The sequence below is a fragment of the Ammodytes marinus genome, assembly GCF_949987685.1.
Source record: "Ammodytes marinus genome assembly, chromosome: 21".
Taxonomy (NCBI): domain Eukaryota; kingdom Metazoa; phylum Chordata; class Actinopteri; order Uranoscopiformes; family Ammodytidae; genus Ammodytes; species Ammodytes marinus.
In genome coordinates, this window is record NC_137225.1 from 15505333 (window position 1) to 15522377 (window position 17045).

A 17045-nucleotide genomic window follows, 5' to 3' on the forward strand; every position below is an offset into this window, starting at 1 on the left:
AGTGCAACTTGCATTTAGGCACCTAAAATACCTTTTCTCATGATTAAACAGACATTTCTATGAGGTTCAAGGCTTAACAACATAATCCAACCAACTTTGTGTTTAAAGTCATCAGTTTTACATGCTGTTACAGGCATTAAAATCAACAAAACCACAAGGGTTCCTATATTTTTGCACAGCCAGTTTTTCACATTTTATTTTATTTCATACAACCAAATACCGCTTTTCAAAAAATCTTTGTTTGGAAAACATCCCAGTACTTAGCTGTTCCTGGTAAATTAAAGACATACCACTTTTATATTTTTTTTTGTGAAAGCAGAGTCAATTATAATGCCGGCTGAGAGGGGTTCCCAAACTTTTTCATATGACTGTATCTTTCCCGATACTGATTCTGATACCTCAACTTATAGTCGATAGTATCGATCATACACCACTGCCCTCTTTTCCCCATATTCTAAAAACTGTATAAAATACAGCATGGAACTCCTTTGGATCAGTTTTATGTGAGGCAACATAATGCTGTGGCGATAAAATCTGAATATATAATTGAATATAATTTACTTTTTATGATGACATTGACGAAGACACTGTATTTAATATGGAATCAGTGAAGTCATGGCCAATGTCCAATCCACTTAAAGATTCACTGACGGCTGTTTCTTGTACATCTTTTTTTTATTATCCCAGGGTTTGACCTAGTACAAATATAAAACTTGGTTCGATCCTTGATTGCTTTCAAGTCAAATACTCTGGCAGTCAAGTCACATGTAAGTCAGGTCTCACAGAGGTCAAGCGTATGTTCCCCAGCAACATGATTACAGAAATAGCTTTACTCTTCCGTAATCACACTTTCTGCACTTTCTGGCAGATTTGAGCCGTTCACACGCTTATCCTCACTGAATTATGATTTAATACCACAAAAGCCGCTCTCACAGTGTGTTTGCCATGCAGTGTCGGTGCTCCTCGCCGGTAGATATGTAGAGCTGAAACAAAACAGTCGCACATTAACGCACGCATTCAACCCGCTCTTGATTTAGGGGAGCTGTCTGTTTGTGTGCCCTGGTTTTTATCAGTCTCGCTCACAGCGTAGGAGGCTCTTCTTCTCCCTCCTTCTCTGTCTGCGACTTCGCTGGAAGGGAGGCACGCATGGAAAAAGTTGAACATGGATGTCAGGCCAACTTTTCATCTGGAGGCAGGGTATCCGCTAAGCAAACACAGAACCCAGCTGACTAATGAATCAGACAGACAGGCGCAGAGGAGTTTTAGGGAGTGATGATGTACAAGGGGCGTTCTCATACCATATTACAACATATCTCTATTTTGGTTTCTGTCTCTCTTCTAATTCACTGTCACTAGTTTTATTTTTGTGCGAAAGGCAGAATTAGACAGTCAAGAGGTTGTCATTGTGGAGGTTGTGTGCCCTGCTGTGTCAAGTTGGCAGATTGACTGGTGTGGTTTACGGTTAGTGACTCTCACAGCTGGGACAGGTGCTCGATACAGATGTACGTGTCTCATATGGGCAGCTGTCCCGGGGTTGTGTCCATACAGCGACTGGCCACAGAAGCCACAGGCCTTCAGCTTAGCTCGCTCCTGGGTCCACAGTAGCTTTTCTGTTTGTTTACTGAGTGATCCCACCACTGATGGGCCACTAAATGCAGCCCTCCATGCACGTCGGGATGCAGACAAGGATGGAAGTCACAGTTTCTTAGTCCATGCTAACATCCCCGAAGTAAGCACTTCAGCTCTCTGAAGAGTGTTTGCAACTTTAAACATTGTTTTTGGGCCCAACAGCTAAAATACCAACTGTTTCCCTCAGGAGTTGGTGGTGACCAAAAACAGAGCTAAAAGGAGAGTGAATATTGGACTAGGATTCCTCAGGTGTTGAGAAAGACGTCTCCAAGTGAATGCTAATGTTGCTTCATGTGTCCTGGATGTGTAAAAAAGCAACTGCTCGCTAAGAGTTAGCCACATCAACTTAAATAGCGACACCAGTTGTGTGTTTGTAGCTTGTTTCCACCGACAATAAAATCAGTTATTGCATTTAATAAAGACAACAGTGAGTGATTCATCGACTTGTTTTCGTGCGAGCTGCAGAGAGTAGTCCCACATCGCTGCTCATGTCGTGAGAGTTGACGATCTAAAAATGTTAACACACATTCATAATATGCAATTAAAATGTGGCAGTTGGCTTAGTTAACAACTGTTTTTTTCCAGCAGCCTGCTGCTTTGCTCGTTTTCAATAAATGTGCCAGGCGGCTAAACATTTTCACTGCTGCCACTAGATGATGAAGGTGCAATGTAAGAGTTTCCATTCTCTTACTGTCCTGCTTTGGCTGTGTGTGCCTGTGTGTGTGCCTGTGCCTGTGTGTGTGTGTGTGTGTGTGTGTGTGTGTGTGTGTGTGTGTGTGTGTGTGTGTGTGTGTGTGTGTGTGTGTGTGTGTGTGTGTGTGTGTGTGTGTGTGTGTGTGTGTGTGTGTGTGTGTGTGTGTGTGTGTGTGTGTGTGTGTGTGTGTGTGTGTGTGTGTGTGTGTGTGTGTGTGTGTGCGCGCGCGCGCGTGTGCGTGCACGCGTGTAGTCCCTTCTTTCCGAGCATCATTAATCATCCACTTTCCATAATAAGACCAGGACAAATATGTATGAGAAAGTGCTGTGCTTCCATTTTTACTTTATCTGAGTGAGTGCATGTTGGGCGACATGCATGTGTGTTTGAGAGGCGGAGAGAGAGAGAGCGAGAGAGAGAGAGAGAGCGAGAGGGAGGAATAGAGATTCAGTTTTGCAGGACCACCCTCCTCATCCTGACGGGAAGTTGTTAGTTTAACCTGACAGGAAAGAATTCGGGAAACTTGGCAGAAGGCGACAAGGGAGAGAGAGAAAAGCTCCCCCTCTCCACATTAACTGTTAATAGACTGAACATAACCATCGTCTTCTCCGTTTTTTCCTCCCACTCCATACTGTGCTGATATAGAACACACACACACACACACACACACACACACACACACACACACACACACACACACACACACACACACACACACACACACACACACACACACAGCCCCCCCTTCTCCATCCTGCCTCTCATTACTTGTTCTTTGTCCCGAACTCCTGAATGCAGCCTGTGTGTTTTCCACTTCTCCCCTCCCTCCCTTCCTCCCTCCCTTCCTCCTCCTGGACCCTCTACCTGTATCGGTTACACCTGAGCGAGAAGGTGGCGGGGTCGGGTTACGGCCCGAAGAATGAGGGCGCCCCTTTGATGGAACGCGGGCTGGATGGATGGATGGATGGGTGCGGGTACAGGCGGAGGTGGAGGAGGAGATGGGGTTGGGCGCTGAGATGGGGGCCAACAGAAAAAGAAAGGCTTTATTTGTGTCTGGAGTTTGGCGGCTGAGGGTAGTGTAGCTACTGCAGAGTCAGTGCACCGCCCTGGGTTGTGTTTTGAATAATGGCTGCCCGTTTTGGTACATGTGTGTGTTTACAAGTAAGATGCAAGTAGAGAGAGCAGCTTTCGTTTATATCAAGATTAGATGGATGATGTAGTTGTGTTCTGGGGGCTTTGTTTTCTGTGCAGTTTTGTTTGTTTCAGTTGTTTAAGTGGTTTATGCTGTTTGTTTTGAGTGAACCAAGTCTGTAAATGACCCTCTGACCTTCCTCTGTGTGTGTGTGTGTGTTTCAGGGGGTAGTGTATGGAAGATGTCTGGAAAGCGAGACTGGACTCCGTGGATGAAAAAGAGAAGGGCTCCAGTGTTGTGCGCTCTAGGTGCAGTGCTACTATGCTGCCTGCAGGGCGGCGCCTCTCTCCCCGGTGAGTACAAAAACTGGATCTGCAGGTCAAAATTAATCTGCAGAAGTAAAATGCAAAAGTTTACGTTGTTGCGCTTTCTGTCACTGTTTCAAAATGCATACGACTGACTCGATCAATGCTCACTCTTGTTTGAATGCCTTTACATTCATTTTTCCAAACACCTGGTGCAGGATAAGTCTTGCCAGGGACAAAATATTCTGGCTCAGGCACAGAGAGGGCGGTGTTGTACGTGTCTGGCAGCAGCAGCAACAGCAGTTTATTTCAACTGAAGAGAGTGGGTAGTTTGCATGAGCCAATAGTAGCCGTCATGGGTGAAGTAAAGAATTAAGAAAATAAGTATTGTATGTAAAGCTGCAGCAAGTAGCTAGCTAGCCTATTCATCGATCAAAGAAAAAAATGACATTTAATGACATACTTGTTTGCTGTAGGATACTGTGATAGGGCCATATGCTTGATAAGAACAAATGCTTTATCAAAGAAATTACCAGCCGATTAATTGATAACAAAACTTACTGTTATTGCAGCCCTTATTGATTGTATATTTTCAAAAGAAGGGATTCAAAAGGTGTCACCCTACTGGCCACACTGTTTGACATGTAATGAAAAAGTAAATGTAGATGCCTTATTTCTCACCCTTTTTCGTCAAATCATTTTTCAGATGAGCTGCCAATGTTCACGGAGGAGCCCATGTCCGTGGTGCAGAAGCTGGGGGGCAGCGTGAATCTGCGCTGCGCTGTCCGACCCACCTCCGCCAACATCAGCTGGCGCCTCAACGGCCAGGAGTTCCTGGATGGACATATGGGCGTAGTGCTAGGGCCCAACAGCCTGCTCATCCCTGCACTCTCCAACCTGACCGTGGGCAGATACCAGTGTGTGGCCAGCACCGGCGCAGGATCCCTGGCTAGTGTGCCTGCCAACGTCACTGCTGCCAGTGAGTAGCCACCCACACTAAGCTGAGACAAATAAACACAAACACACGGGGGCCCCCTTTTTTGGGGTGGGGGGTGTTTGTCAGAGTATCCAAAGAACGTCTTTGAATTAATTTTACTTCAAGTGGAACAAACAGTGAAGGGGGCGGTATTTGTTTGCTTTATGTCTCCACCTAAACAACACTGCTAACCGTGTACTTTTCCACTGCTGTTTACGTCTTATCCGTACCAAGGTCCAACTAGACTTCTGATCATGGAAAGACACTGCTTGATCAGCTCATTGATGATCAGTGATAAACACTCCAGACAGTCCAGCAGTGTTTATTCAGTGTGCTTAGATGACAGCTGCTTTAATGGTGTTAAAGTGAATTATTCTCACTGCTGGTGTTTTTAGTGCGGCTGGCTGGCTGTTGTATTTGATATGCATCATGGGACTGAGAGGGCGCCTGAAGCTGTGTAACCTGAGCTGGAGGAATGAAGGGGACCCATGGGCCGGGGGCCAGTCAGAGCAGGGAAGAGGGGACCAGGACTCCAGCCTGGGGGCCCCCTGCTTCCATCGGCCCCTCTGCTCCCCACAACACCACATTCCTCTCCACAGGGCCCGACAGCAGGGCTCACAAGAAATTATGGCCCCGTAATTGGGTGGAGGGCGGGTTGGGTTGGGGGAGTGGGAGGATGTGTGTGTGTGTGTGTGTGTGTGTGTGTGTGTGTGTGTGTGTGTGTGTGTGTGTGTGTGTGTGTGTGTGTGTGTGTGTGTGTGTGTGTGTGTGTGTGTGTGTGTGTGTGTGTGTGTGTGTGTGTGTGTGTGTGTGTGTGTGTGTGTACGGACAGATACGGGTGTATACCACACCAGAACACACCATTAGGTAAAGAAAGAGTGCTGTTAAGCGTATTGCTTTACATGCAGTGATGTGATGTATGAGTCTGCCATAGCCGTAGAAACTAGAGGTGTTTTAGGCCAGTTGAGACAAGATCTTCACACAAGATGAGACGTGATGTCACATTCTCTGTCTCCCCGACGCACACCAAGACGCGCACATGTTCCTTCTTCATCTGCACATTCTTCACTCTTCACCCTGTCACTCTCTCCCCTCTCCCCTCCTTTCATTATCTCCCCTCTTTTGTCATCTTCACCTCTGGTGTTTTCTTATTCATTTCGCCCCTCGTTTGTACAAAGGCAGTTAAAGTTATAGATAGTTCCAATGGTTGATGAATCGTGTTGCGATAACCACATGTGGAGCCAGACTGTTCGCCCCCACCGCCTCCCCGCTAAAAAACTTCTCTAATTTAATAACGGTCTCTCCTCGGCCACCCCCAAACCGCCTGAGGAATTGCTCCACGGGGAGTGTGCATACGTGACTGCCTCTCCATGCGAGCCGTCTTAGTTTCATGCACATGTTTTTTGTGATCAGGATAGGTTGGTTCCAGACCCTCCATGCTATCCGACTCTGGAGAATCTGTGCTTTGCTGGCATAAATTAAAGCTTTTCGCTTGGATTCTAGTGCAGACAACCCCCACAAACCCACCACCACCTTTTCTGCAGAAATCGTAGACATGTATCTGCACAATGTGAACGCACAACACGTTGCACAAACATGTTATAATTCAGACACACAAACACACAGTCTCACAGGCCTCCTACTGCTATGCATAAAGATGATGAATGCACTGTCTCTCTAGAAATATTTAAGTCTGCCTTGCCAAGCAGCCCTGGTACGGGAGGTCTGCTCTACTTTATGAATACAATCAATCCTCCATCCCTGCAGGATGCATACACATGTACCCTCACATGCACACTCTCTCTCTCTCTCTCTCTCTCTCTCTCTCTCTCTCTCTCTCTCACACACACACACACCTGAGAGGCACCCATGCGGGGTTCTTCCTGTGAAGAATGCGGGGCGGTAGAGTTGTTGGCTGGGAGGGTTAAAAGGTGTAACTGGAGGAATTTGGGAGAAGCAGGCAGAAGGTAGGATGGGTAGATATGAGTGGGAGGCAGAGGGGGGCTGTAAAAACAGCACCTGATTGATTTAGCAAATGGAGCGCCACACGGTCTCTCTTTAAGGTCCCCCCTCCCCACCCCCCAACAAACACACAGCACTTAGCTTGACATGTCCTGGCTGGGATTCTCATCTTTTGGAATAAGAGTTAAAGTGGAGTCAGAGATGTGGCTGTATTTGCGTGTGTGGACCCTTATGTTCCCCATTTCTCCCTTCAAAGCTCCCCAGACACAGCGACAGATCCAATGCGCATGGTGAATAAATCAGACGCCCACCCGCAGCGAGGCTGTTGTTTGTTCACAGCTCTGAGTAAATCACTGTGAGGTCCCTATCAGTACATAGATACCCCGGCCTTAACTAAACGTTACTTATTGAATTAGAGTTGCATACAAAGCCTCATCAGCTGACTGTATATACCCGCAGCTTGGTTTTCTTGCCTGAGCGAGAGAGAGTGGTCGGTCCAAGAAAAACACACTTGTTATAGCACCTCTGGAAAGAATGGAGAGAGGCTGTGTTTGTCAAGAATGAATCAATAAAGGCTGGTGGACGTTTAATTACGTTCCTGAAGAAGTTTTATTTATCTTTCGTTTCACTTCTGGACTCCTTGATGACAAATTTTATCCAGTTGTTTTTTTTATTTTCTTCCTCCCCCCCTCCCTCCCCGTCCTGTGCTGTGTCCTTCCCTCTTTGTCTTTTCTTGGTCTCACTTTGGTTCCCTTCTGTTTCAAATCTATAAAATGGCAGCGTTCCCTCGCTGAGATTTTTGTGGTTTTTAGTCCCCCCCCCCCCGGGCTTCTTAAGAGCAGAGGGTTTTGCCGTTTCCTCTCAAACCCAAACTGGATATCTTTCTTTGAAACTCTATAGGACGGACACCTCTCACCTTTAACCCTGTGTTCAGGCCTCCGGGCCGCTCAGGCAGGGGGGAAAGGGGAAGGGGGAGGAGGGGGGGGGGGTTAGCAGGTCAGAGGTCACATGAGTGTCTGTGCTGTGCAGACTGTGTGTCTGCGGGACACAGTCGCCGCACATGGCCCCAGTAATCCCACTCCCCCGGTTTCCCACAGAACCTGAACTGGCCTCCAGTCTTAGTATAATGTTCGACAGGATTAATGACACCTACTCCAATGTTACAGACACCACTTTGAGGCTTTGGAGTTATCCAACATGACATGAGATGAGTAAAAACTGAAAAATTAGCTACACATGGCTTTAAAAGCAAATGTTACTTGAGATCATTTTAAGGTGAGCAGTGGGAAATAAATAACTAAATTGAGGTAAAGGTTTTTTATGTCAACAAGATGGAAGGATGTTGTGTGAATGTAGTTGTGAGACAATGGGGACAGGCTGATGTGAGAATATTGTGGTTTTCTCCTCTTCTAAAGCTGTTTAAATGTGCATTTAAGATGCTGAAAGAAAATGGCCAACTGTGCTGCACTGATGTGACAGTGCTGACTTTTTTCTTATTTTTCTTTTCAGAGCTGCGAGACTTCGAGCCCGATCACCAGCAGGAGATCGAGGTGGACGAAGGCAACACAGCCGTCATTGAATGTCACCTCCCCGAGAGCCAGCCCAAGGCTCAGGTCCGCTACAGTGTCAAACAGGAGTGGCTGGAAACATCCAAAGGTACTGGAGCTGTTTTGATTCATTAGGGCTCTCTCACAATCTCCCCACTACTTCCCTCTTGATTCCCATACTATCTTCATAATTTGACGGAATGCTATAATCCTGCTATCTGACTCGCCATAAAAGCGGTGATAAGGGTTTTTATCTCAACTATGTTGAAACATGGGAATGAAGTTGTTTATTTTTCAAACTATTTACTTCCAAGTTGCCTGAGAGAGGAGAAGAAAAGCTCCAGTGGTTTGTGTCTGGTATGCTGATGATGCCTGGGAGCTGTAGGTACTGATATCTGCAGCTTATCTGTGAGGAAATGAATGCCACATTGACAAGCATTCACTGACTATTCAGTCAGACTCTGGGGCGCCACCTAGTGGTCTCTGCAGACAGTGTAAACAGGCACTGGGATGGCAAATGGTACTCTAATTACACACTGTGTTGGACAGTATGGACTTGATCGTCCTCTTTGTCTTGGTCATATTCATGTAAAACCTGGTCTCATTTTAAGGCTGGAACAGTTTTGCACTGTGAATCCTTTTCACTGTCCCGCACATTTGCAGATTTGCACTAAAACTTCAATGAATAGTTTTCTTTATGACATATGGCACACATATTATCTATATTATTGTTCTTTATTGCACTGTAGGCTTTTTCTCACAACCTCTAGACCAGGGGTCCCCAAACTTTTTTCACTGAGGGCCACATACAGAAAAATCTACGAAGGGCCGGGCCACTTTGCAAAAATAACACATTTATCAGGACATGTAGCTGCTCTGATGTTTAGTTTCATAGTGTCTTCGTAAATTGTAATCCTTCTTCACGGCAACACTTTCCTTGCACATTAAACAGACACATTCCCCCTCTTGTTTATATGCCAATGATACACCCAGTGTTTTCTGCCTTTGCGTCCAATGTCCAGCAGGGTGAAAATAGTATCCAGCCGAGGTCCCGACCCTCCTAGGGGGGTCCGGGGGTATGCCCCCCCGGGAGATTTTTTAAAGTTTTTAAAGCGAAATGCATGAATTTGGTGCACTTTGAGAGGGAAATTAAGAGGCTAAATCTGAAGAATTTTGTATGAAAAAAAAATGGAGACACTGTGTCAGATGAATTAGAAGCTATTGGAGAAGGACACAGATTTTCCATAATAATATTAATTTAAAATAAAATATTATGCAGGGTCCTCTGGGATGGGCTTGTTGCTCATTTTCTTTTATGGGACATATTTGTCTGTAATATAATGAGTGCATTTAAATTATTTAAAAGCGCCATATTACATTATATTTTTAAAATGTGCCACGGGCCAATCAATCAGTGTTTGACACCCCTGCACTAGTGGGTTAACTAAGAAATGCAAAAAAAAAAAAAAAATATTACATTATATTTTTAAAATCGGCCGCGGGCCAATAAAAAGCGGGCCGCGGGCCGCATTTGGCCCGCGGGCCGTAGTTTGGGGACCCCTGCTCTAGACTGTGGCACAAGGCATTTAACTTGTGAGTAAGACTCAAAAATGGCTTTGAATCTTTGTCTTACTCTTGATTAATTTGTGAGTTTGTTTGTTTTTTTCCTGCAGGGAACTACCTCATCATGCCGTCAGGGAACCTGCAGATAGCAAATGCCACGCAGGAGGATGAGGGGGCGTACAAGTGTGCCGCCTACAACCCCATCACCCAGGAGATCAAGACTTCCACCTACGCTGACCGCCTGCGCATACGCCGTGAGTCTCCATCGCTCTCTTGAACATAGTTTTCATTAACTTTGTTCCTTATAATGCAAATTTAATTTAAAGATGTAGAAAAAGAAGTCTAGAGTCATACTGTGATATTGACCTGGTGACTACATCAGAGAAGATTATCAAAGAGCACTTAACTGTTACTGTAGCCACATGTGGTGCACATCTGTCCCACATTTGTAAATTCATCGAGACTTTTACAATCCGATCCTCTTTTAGTCGACAGTTGAAGACATGCACCAGCACCAATCATGCTTTTGCATCTTCAAAGTAATTGCAAACCAGAAAATGCAACCAACTCAAAGAAACGGGAGAAGGGTGGTAAAAAAGATGTGAGCTGACCGGCTTTTCACGTCATATTGACAAAACATTGTCTCTCATCTGTTTCAGGCTCCACCTCAGAAGCTGCTCGTATCATTTACCCGCCGGCATCTCGTTCCATCATGGTGACCAAAGGCCAGCGGCTGGTGTTGGAGTGCGTGGCCAGCGGCATCCCCACGCCACAGGTCATATGGGCCAAAGACGGCCTTGAGCTGCGTTCCCATAATAACACACGCTTTCTGCTCAGCAACCTGATGATCGACGCGGTGGGCGAGCGTGACTCGGGCACCTACATTTGCCGAGCAGACAACGGCATGGGCTCGGCCAGCTCTGCCACGGTGCTCTATGACGTTCAAGTGTTTGGTGAGTGGACCAGAGGAAACGTTGTGATAAATTATATGTTTTTTTTTTATATAAAGACCTTGAACTCATTTATCAAATGCAGGTTCCTTTAGAGGGTTTTCATAGTGAATGGATCTCCTTCATTTGACTACAGTCATTTTTTTGTTCTTTTACGAGTGGAATTTTGTCTGTGTCATGGATTTAATAATTACTTAAGACACACTCCTGTATGGCGGACAGAGAAGAATGGGTCTGTATGTGTGCATGCAGTTGAGTGTGTAAAGGAGCATATAACTCTGGGCGGTGTTTTTGGAGACAGAGCTCTCTATTCTCTATTTTGTAGCAGGACTTGATTGAGTGTGTCTAGGTTAGGGATGACTGTTTTTACAGTGATTTTCTATGTGTGTGTATGTGTGTGTGTGTGTGTGTGTGTGTGTGTGTGTTTTGGGCTTGTCTCGCTGCAGCTGGCTCTAATTAAAGCCAGAGAGCTGCTGCGGCTGTAATGAGCTCTGTCTTTCCCTGATTCACAAGCAGCCAACCATCAACTATATACCCCCCACCCTCCACCACTCGCTCCATACAGCCCCCTGACATTCAGCCTTTACACGCACATGAATATGAAAGTTTGGGCTTCGACTAAAGATTATTCTCATGATTAATTCATCTCCTGATTATTTTTTCCGGATTCATAGACTGATCAATTGTCTGGGGATTTTTCACTACTTTCTGTCACAACTTCCTAAAGGGGAGGTCTTCAGGGTACTTATTTTGTCAAACTGACGATCCAACACAGAAAAACGTAAAACATTTGAACGATTTTACCGCTGTATAAAACACAAAAAGCTGAAAATCTAAGATGAAGAGAGAAGCTTGGACCAAATCCAAAAGTCCATGAACAAATTACTTAATATTTGATGGAGATAGGCTGAGATATGAGCTGTCCGGCAACGCTCATAGATTCCTCGCTGTATGGGGCCCAGTGCTGCAGCACATCGGGGCCTGAAATGTCTGCCCCCTTGGCGCCACTTGTAGTGGACGTGTGAGGTTTGCCCAGTTTTGTTTTTGTTTTTTTGTGTATTTATAGCTTATTTTCTTAATCATTTTGTCTTATTTGCTTTTTTTATGTATTTCTTGTCTGTTTATGTGAGGGGGTGGGGGTTGTGTATGTATTGTATGTGTCTACTTATTCTGTTTTTTGTCTGTGTGGAAAAATTGGTAAAACCATTAAAAAAAAGAAGTGGAAGCAGATTCACAAAATGAGTTAGTGAAATGTAAAATAACAGTCATCTCTAATCAGTTGCAGCCCTATATAAGCTAACGCACAAGCCAGCTTACACACACAAAACAGTCGCCAGTAAGCGCATAGAGCAGCCTCTTGACGTGTCTTTGTTTTGGTCTCTTGCAGAGCCTCCTCGGGTGACTGTGGAGCTGCAGCAGCAGGAGGTGGTGTACGGGGAGAACGTGCGCTTCACATGCCAGGCCCGGGGTAAACCCACGCCCTCTGTGATGTGGCTTCACAACGCCCGGCCCCTCGCCCCGTCCCCTCGCCACCGGCTCACCTCCCGCATGCTGCGCGTCTTCAACGTGGGCCCTCAGGATGACGGACTGTACCAATGCATGGCTGAGAACGGGGTGGGCAGCTCGCAGGCCTCCGCTCGCCTCATCACTGTATCTACAGGTAAGAACTGCTGCTGCTGCTTGTGGTGATCTGTCACAGATGAGATTGTCTTTCAGATTTCATCATGCATCTCCTTTTTTATTCAACAAATGTTGTTAGAGAATAAACCCCTTGATATGCAGCATCTCCTTTTCAAGAGGGGTGGTGGTGGGGGGGGGGGACCAAGAACATTGAGTAATAATACATAAGCCATTAAAAAATGATAGAACAGAACAGAAGACAAACAACTAAAAAGCCACACAATGACACAGGGAGACCGTTTACAACCTTAGAAAAAAAACAAAAAAATCATCTATGAAAAATAAATAGTAAATATTAGTGACAAGGGGAATTGTATTACTGAAAACATAGACAATCACATTTTAGATAAAAAAGTTTAAAAAATAATTAAATACACGGAAGATGAAAGCAAACAGATTTTTAAAGGTAAATTATTCCAATCCTTCTCTTTTCTCTTTCCAGGGATTACATCCAGGGGAAAGTTGCCCTCCATCTATCGGCCGCTTAGCCCGGACAAGGTGCTGAGAGAGCAGGCGCCTGTGAGGCCAGGGGCAGGGGGCGCCATGTTGCCTCTAGACTGCTCCGAGCTGCCCGGACAGATCCTGCCTGCTGATGCTCCCATCATCCTCAGCCAGCCGCGCACGGGCAAAGCCGACTACTACGAACTCACGTGGAGGCCGCGGCACGAGCGAGGAGTCCCTGTGCTGGAGTATATGGTCAAATACAGAAAGGTAATGCATTCTTAAGTGAGAATATACCAATACAGATGATAGTATCTCAAACATGTCGATTTTATTCAGTCAGTTCTTTCTGTCAGTGACTCACACCCCCCTGTCTCCACCATTCTCAGGTAGGAGACCCTCTAGCGGAGTGGACCTCCAGCAGTATCTCAGGCTCCCTCCACAAGCTGACTCTGTCCAAGCTGCAGCCGGACAGCCTGTATGAGGTGGAGATGACTGCTAAGAACTGCGCTGGTCTGGGGCAGCCTGCTATGATGACCTTCAGAACTGGCAAAGGTACGACACTGTCAGAGCGGTCATACAGTTCTTTTAAATATGCCATTTGATTCAGCAAAACTATATTTTAATTCAATGATTATACCTCATATGACATACTGCATGACAAGCTGGGCATTGGCATGCAAGACCACGTTAACATCTGTGGAAACAGTATACAAACAAGCCATTAAGATTTTAGATAAAAAAACGAAAACCTATCACCACTGCAATATCTTAAAGAAGCACGATTTACTGAGTTGGCAAAACATGATCAAGTATGCAGACTGCACCCTGGTTTTTAAAATTCTCAACAGACTCGCCCCAGCGCCATTGCAAATGTTTATACAAAAAAATTAAAGTAGATCCACCAGGGCAACTTCTCAAGGTGACTGTATTGTTCCTTTTAGAAAAAGTGCCTATGGACAGGCTGTATTTTCATACCGTGCAACTCATACCTGGAACACACTACCCGCTGCTCTACGTGAGCTTCCCACTCTTGGCTCTTTTAAAAAAACGTCTTAAAGTATGGCTGCTGGAATCTCAAAACTGTTCACACAATCTATCATAGATTTTTATTTTATTTAATTTTTAATTTTTTAACATTATTTGAATAATTGTTTTTACTCACTTGTTCTGTCGGTTGCATGTTTTTTTTATTTCCTTTTAGATTGTCTGTTTTTATTTATGAGTACACGCGTATGTTTGTATTATGTGATTGGTGTCGACCAATCAAGGGACAAAGGATGCAAATTAGCACTTGCTACAATCCTGTATATTTACATGTAAATGTCTATTAATATGCAATGTCCCTTTTAAATAAATAAACTTAAACTTAAATATGTACACATGTTGTTGCTTCAAAAGGCAGTTCCTTGATTTAAACTCTGATGTAACCATTGGTGTTTTTTCCATCCTCAGGTCGCAAAGGGCAAATTGACCCACCGAAAACTCCTGCTGTTCCTTCTCCGAGCCTCTCTCGTAAGGATCCCTCAGATTCTGCAACTGACTAAGCCCCTTCGCAAAATCTGCCTCCGTTTAACTATAGGCCCTACTAACAAATACAAATCACTTCTACTGGAACCACTGTAACAAGATATTGGCTTGCAGCGACTTTTAACCATTCTCCTTTTGACTAACATTACATCTCTTTTTCACTTCTGTCTGAAGGATGAGCTCTGAGTAAGTGCTGCATGTAATGTGTTTTGCCTTTCGTCGTCAGAATTACAGTGTTGTCTTGGGAGTTTTTCCTATGTGTTCCTGTCTTTTTTCCTCTATCTGAACCGACACCATTCATCCCTCCCCCTGCAGCTCCCGAAGCCCCCGACAAGCCCACAGTTTCCACTGCAACGGAAACGTCGGCATACGTTACTTGGATCCCTCGCGGAAACCGAGGCTTCCCCATCCAGTCGTTTCGGGTGGAGTACAAGAAAGTGAAGAAGGCCGGGGAGGACTGGGTGACGGCGGTGGAGAACATCCCCCCATCGCGCCTCTCTGTGGAGATCACAGGCCTGGAGAAAGGTGGGCCATCTTTACACCTTATTATTCACCGCAGTTTAAGAAAAGAATGATGTCGTGCCGTATAATTACACTGATGATTAACATTCCCACGGCCTGTAAAATCATCAGCAAAATGAGTGTTGTTTCAGTTATTTCAGTAATCGCTGCCATCAGTCAAACCCGTAGCGGAGTTGCATATTGCTCTGGAAGGAAAAACATAAGTAATGTGAAAACAAACATGGGCTTCATTCTAGGCAGCTTTTATTCCCTGGAGAATAATTAGTCATGGTTATCCCTCTCACTATAGGCACGTCTTACAAGTTCCGTGTGGTGGCGGTGAACGTGATCGGCTCCAGTCCTCCCAGTGCGTCTTCGAAGGCGTACACAGTGGTGGGTGGGAGAACCCACGAGCGCCCTGTTGACGGTCCTTACATCACCTACAATGAAGCCATCAATGAGACGACTATTATTCTCAAATGGACGGTGAGAAAAAAAAAAAAAAGATTTTGTCTATGTAAAGTTAGTTTTCCCTTTGGATTTTGTGTTCATTGTGTAACATGATTTATTTACCTCTCCACAGTACACCCCCGTAAACAACACGCCCATCTACGGCTTCTACATTTACTACCGGCCGACGGACAGTGACAATGACAGCGACTATAAGAAGGACGTGGTGGAGGGAGACAGATACTGGCATTCTATCACCGACCTCCAGCCCGAGACCGCCTACGACATCAAGATGCAGAGCTTCAACGAGAAGGGAGAGAGCGAATTTGGCAATGTGGTGATCCTCGAAACGAAAGGTGAGGGCTATAGCGTAAACTCACACCGCCCTTTGTGTGTGTGTGTGTGTGATGCAGTTGAAATGTCTGATCTTTTGCAATATGTCTTTTCAACATATTTTCTCCACTTGTTCCGTGTCCTCAGCTCGTCTGAATCACCAGCGACCCGATCCGTCGGAGACTCCGGACCACGGGTTTGGACACTCCAGCGGGCTGGTGCCTAGGCCCGGTGACCTTCCCTACCTCATAGTTGGTATCGTGCTGGGAGCCTTCGTCTTCATCATTGTCGCCTTCATCCCCTTCTGCCTTTGGAGGGCATGGGCCAAACAGAGTGAGTGCTCCTCGCCCGTACCACCGAGTCCTTGCAGTCTTCAAAAGCGTTCGCCCGTGCATATTTTCAATTGTCTTCTCTATGATTATTTCAGAGCAAACGTCGGACTTGTGTTTTCCCGCCGTGGCCGCCCCCGTGTCCTCATGCCAGTACACCATGGTTCCTCTACAGGGACTGGCCCTGGTCGGCCACTGCCCACTGGACGGCCACATAACAGCTCCGCATGGCGTATACCCGGCTAACAGAGAATACACTCCCAACGGCAAATCTCACCACTCTACGCACTGCCTGCCTGGGCTCCAGCAGGTAGAAAGAAACTCTTCAGTATGGGTCGTATGACCATTGTTATGAAAGCCCAAAAGCATTGAATATTATGAACTAAATCCGCGTGTGTTTTGCAGGACGAGGTGGACTGTGACATGGAGTGCGACACATTGTTGCCACAAACGGTGTCAAATGGACATCTCCCTGTTTACCAATACACCTCCAGGTACGTTGACATATAAAACATATATACAGTACGTGCTTTGATGGAGGGACATTATCAAATAATTCATAACTAATATATTGACAGGGAAGCAAAAGCCCTACTTAAAGAAGAAAAAAGCTAATTTGTGGAAATTGTTAGCCACCGAATATTCACTTTGTTGATCTTCTTTTAAAAGATTTTAAAAACTTTACTGAATTAAGAAGCGGAAGAAAACATTTTACAGACCGATACTGAAGATAAGTTGCAGCCTATACTTAAACAGTTATCCTTCTGGTCTTCCTCAGTGGTTCGGACCATCATGAAGAGAGCTGCTGCCTTCCCGATGACTCCACTCTGCAGCTCCTCGACTCGTCCCCTCAGCGTCTCCACTCACAGGACCTGGGAGGTGATGACAACTTCTCTAGTGGAGACAAAGCAGAGGATAGCACCGCTCATAGTAAGTTTACTGTTGTCTGAAATACTGTGTCCCTGAGCAAGACACTGAACCCTAAATTGCTACCGATATAGTTAGCTTGCTCCCTAAGTGGTACCA

General features: G+C 45.5%; 1 protein-coding gene across 1 annotated transcript in view; it reads left to right on the forward strand.

Moving 5' to 3' along the window:
* boc (BOC cell adhesion associated, oncogene regulated) overlaps positions 1–17045 on the forward strand; it is a 29691-nt gene that overhangs the window by 11292 nt on the left and 1354 nt on the right. The window contains exons 2-17 of the mRNA XM_080050516.1: positions 3677–3805; positions 4464–4736; positions 8205–8351; positions 9916–10059; positions 10465–10758; positions 12143–12415; positions 12878–13146; positions 13266–13431; positions 14332–14391; positions 14722–14931; positions 15218–15393; positions 15491–15713; positions 15838–16023; positions 16118–16329; positions 16425–16513; positions 16798–16949. Of these exons, the coding sequence (XP_079906642.1) occupies positions 3694–3805; positions 4464–4736; positions 8205–8351; positions 9916–10059; positions 10465–10758; positions 12143–12415; positions 12878–13146; positions 13266–13431; positions 14332–14391; positions 14722–14931; positions 15218–15393; positions 15491–15713; positions 15838–16023; positions 16118–16329; positions 16425–16513; positions 16798–16949 (2986 nt within the window). The 5' untranslated portion in view covers positions 3677–3693. The remainder of the gene's footprint in view (positions 1–3676; positions 3806–4463; positions 4737–8204; positions 8352–9915; positions 10060–10464; positions 10759–12142; positions 12416–12877; positions 13147–13265; positions 13432–14331; positions 14392–14721; positions 14932–15217; positions 15394–15490; positions 15714–15837; positions 16024–16117; positions 16330–16424; positions 16514–16797; positions 16950–17045) is intronic.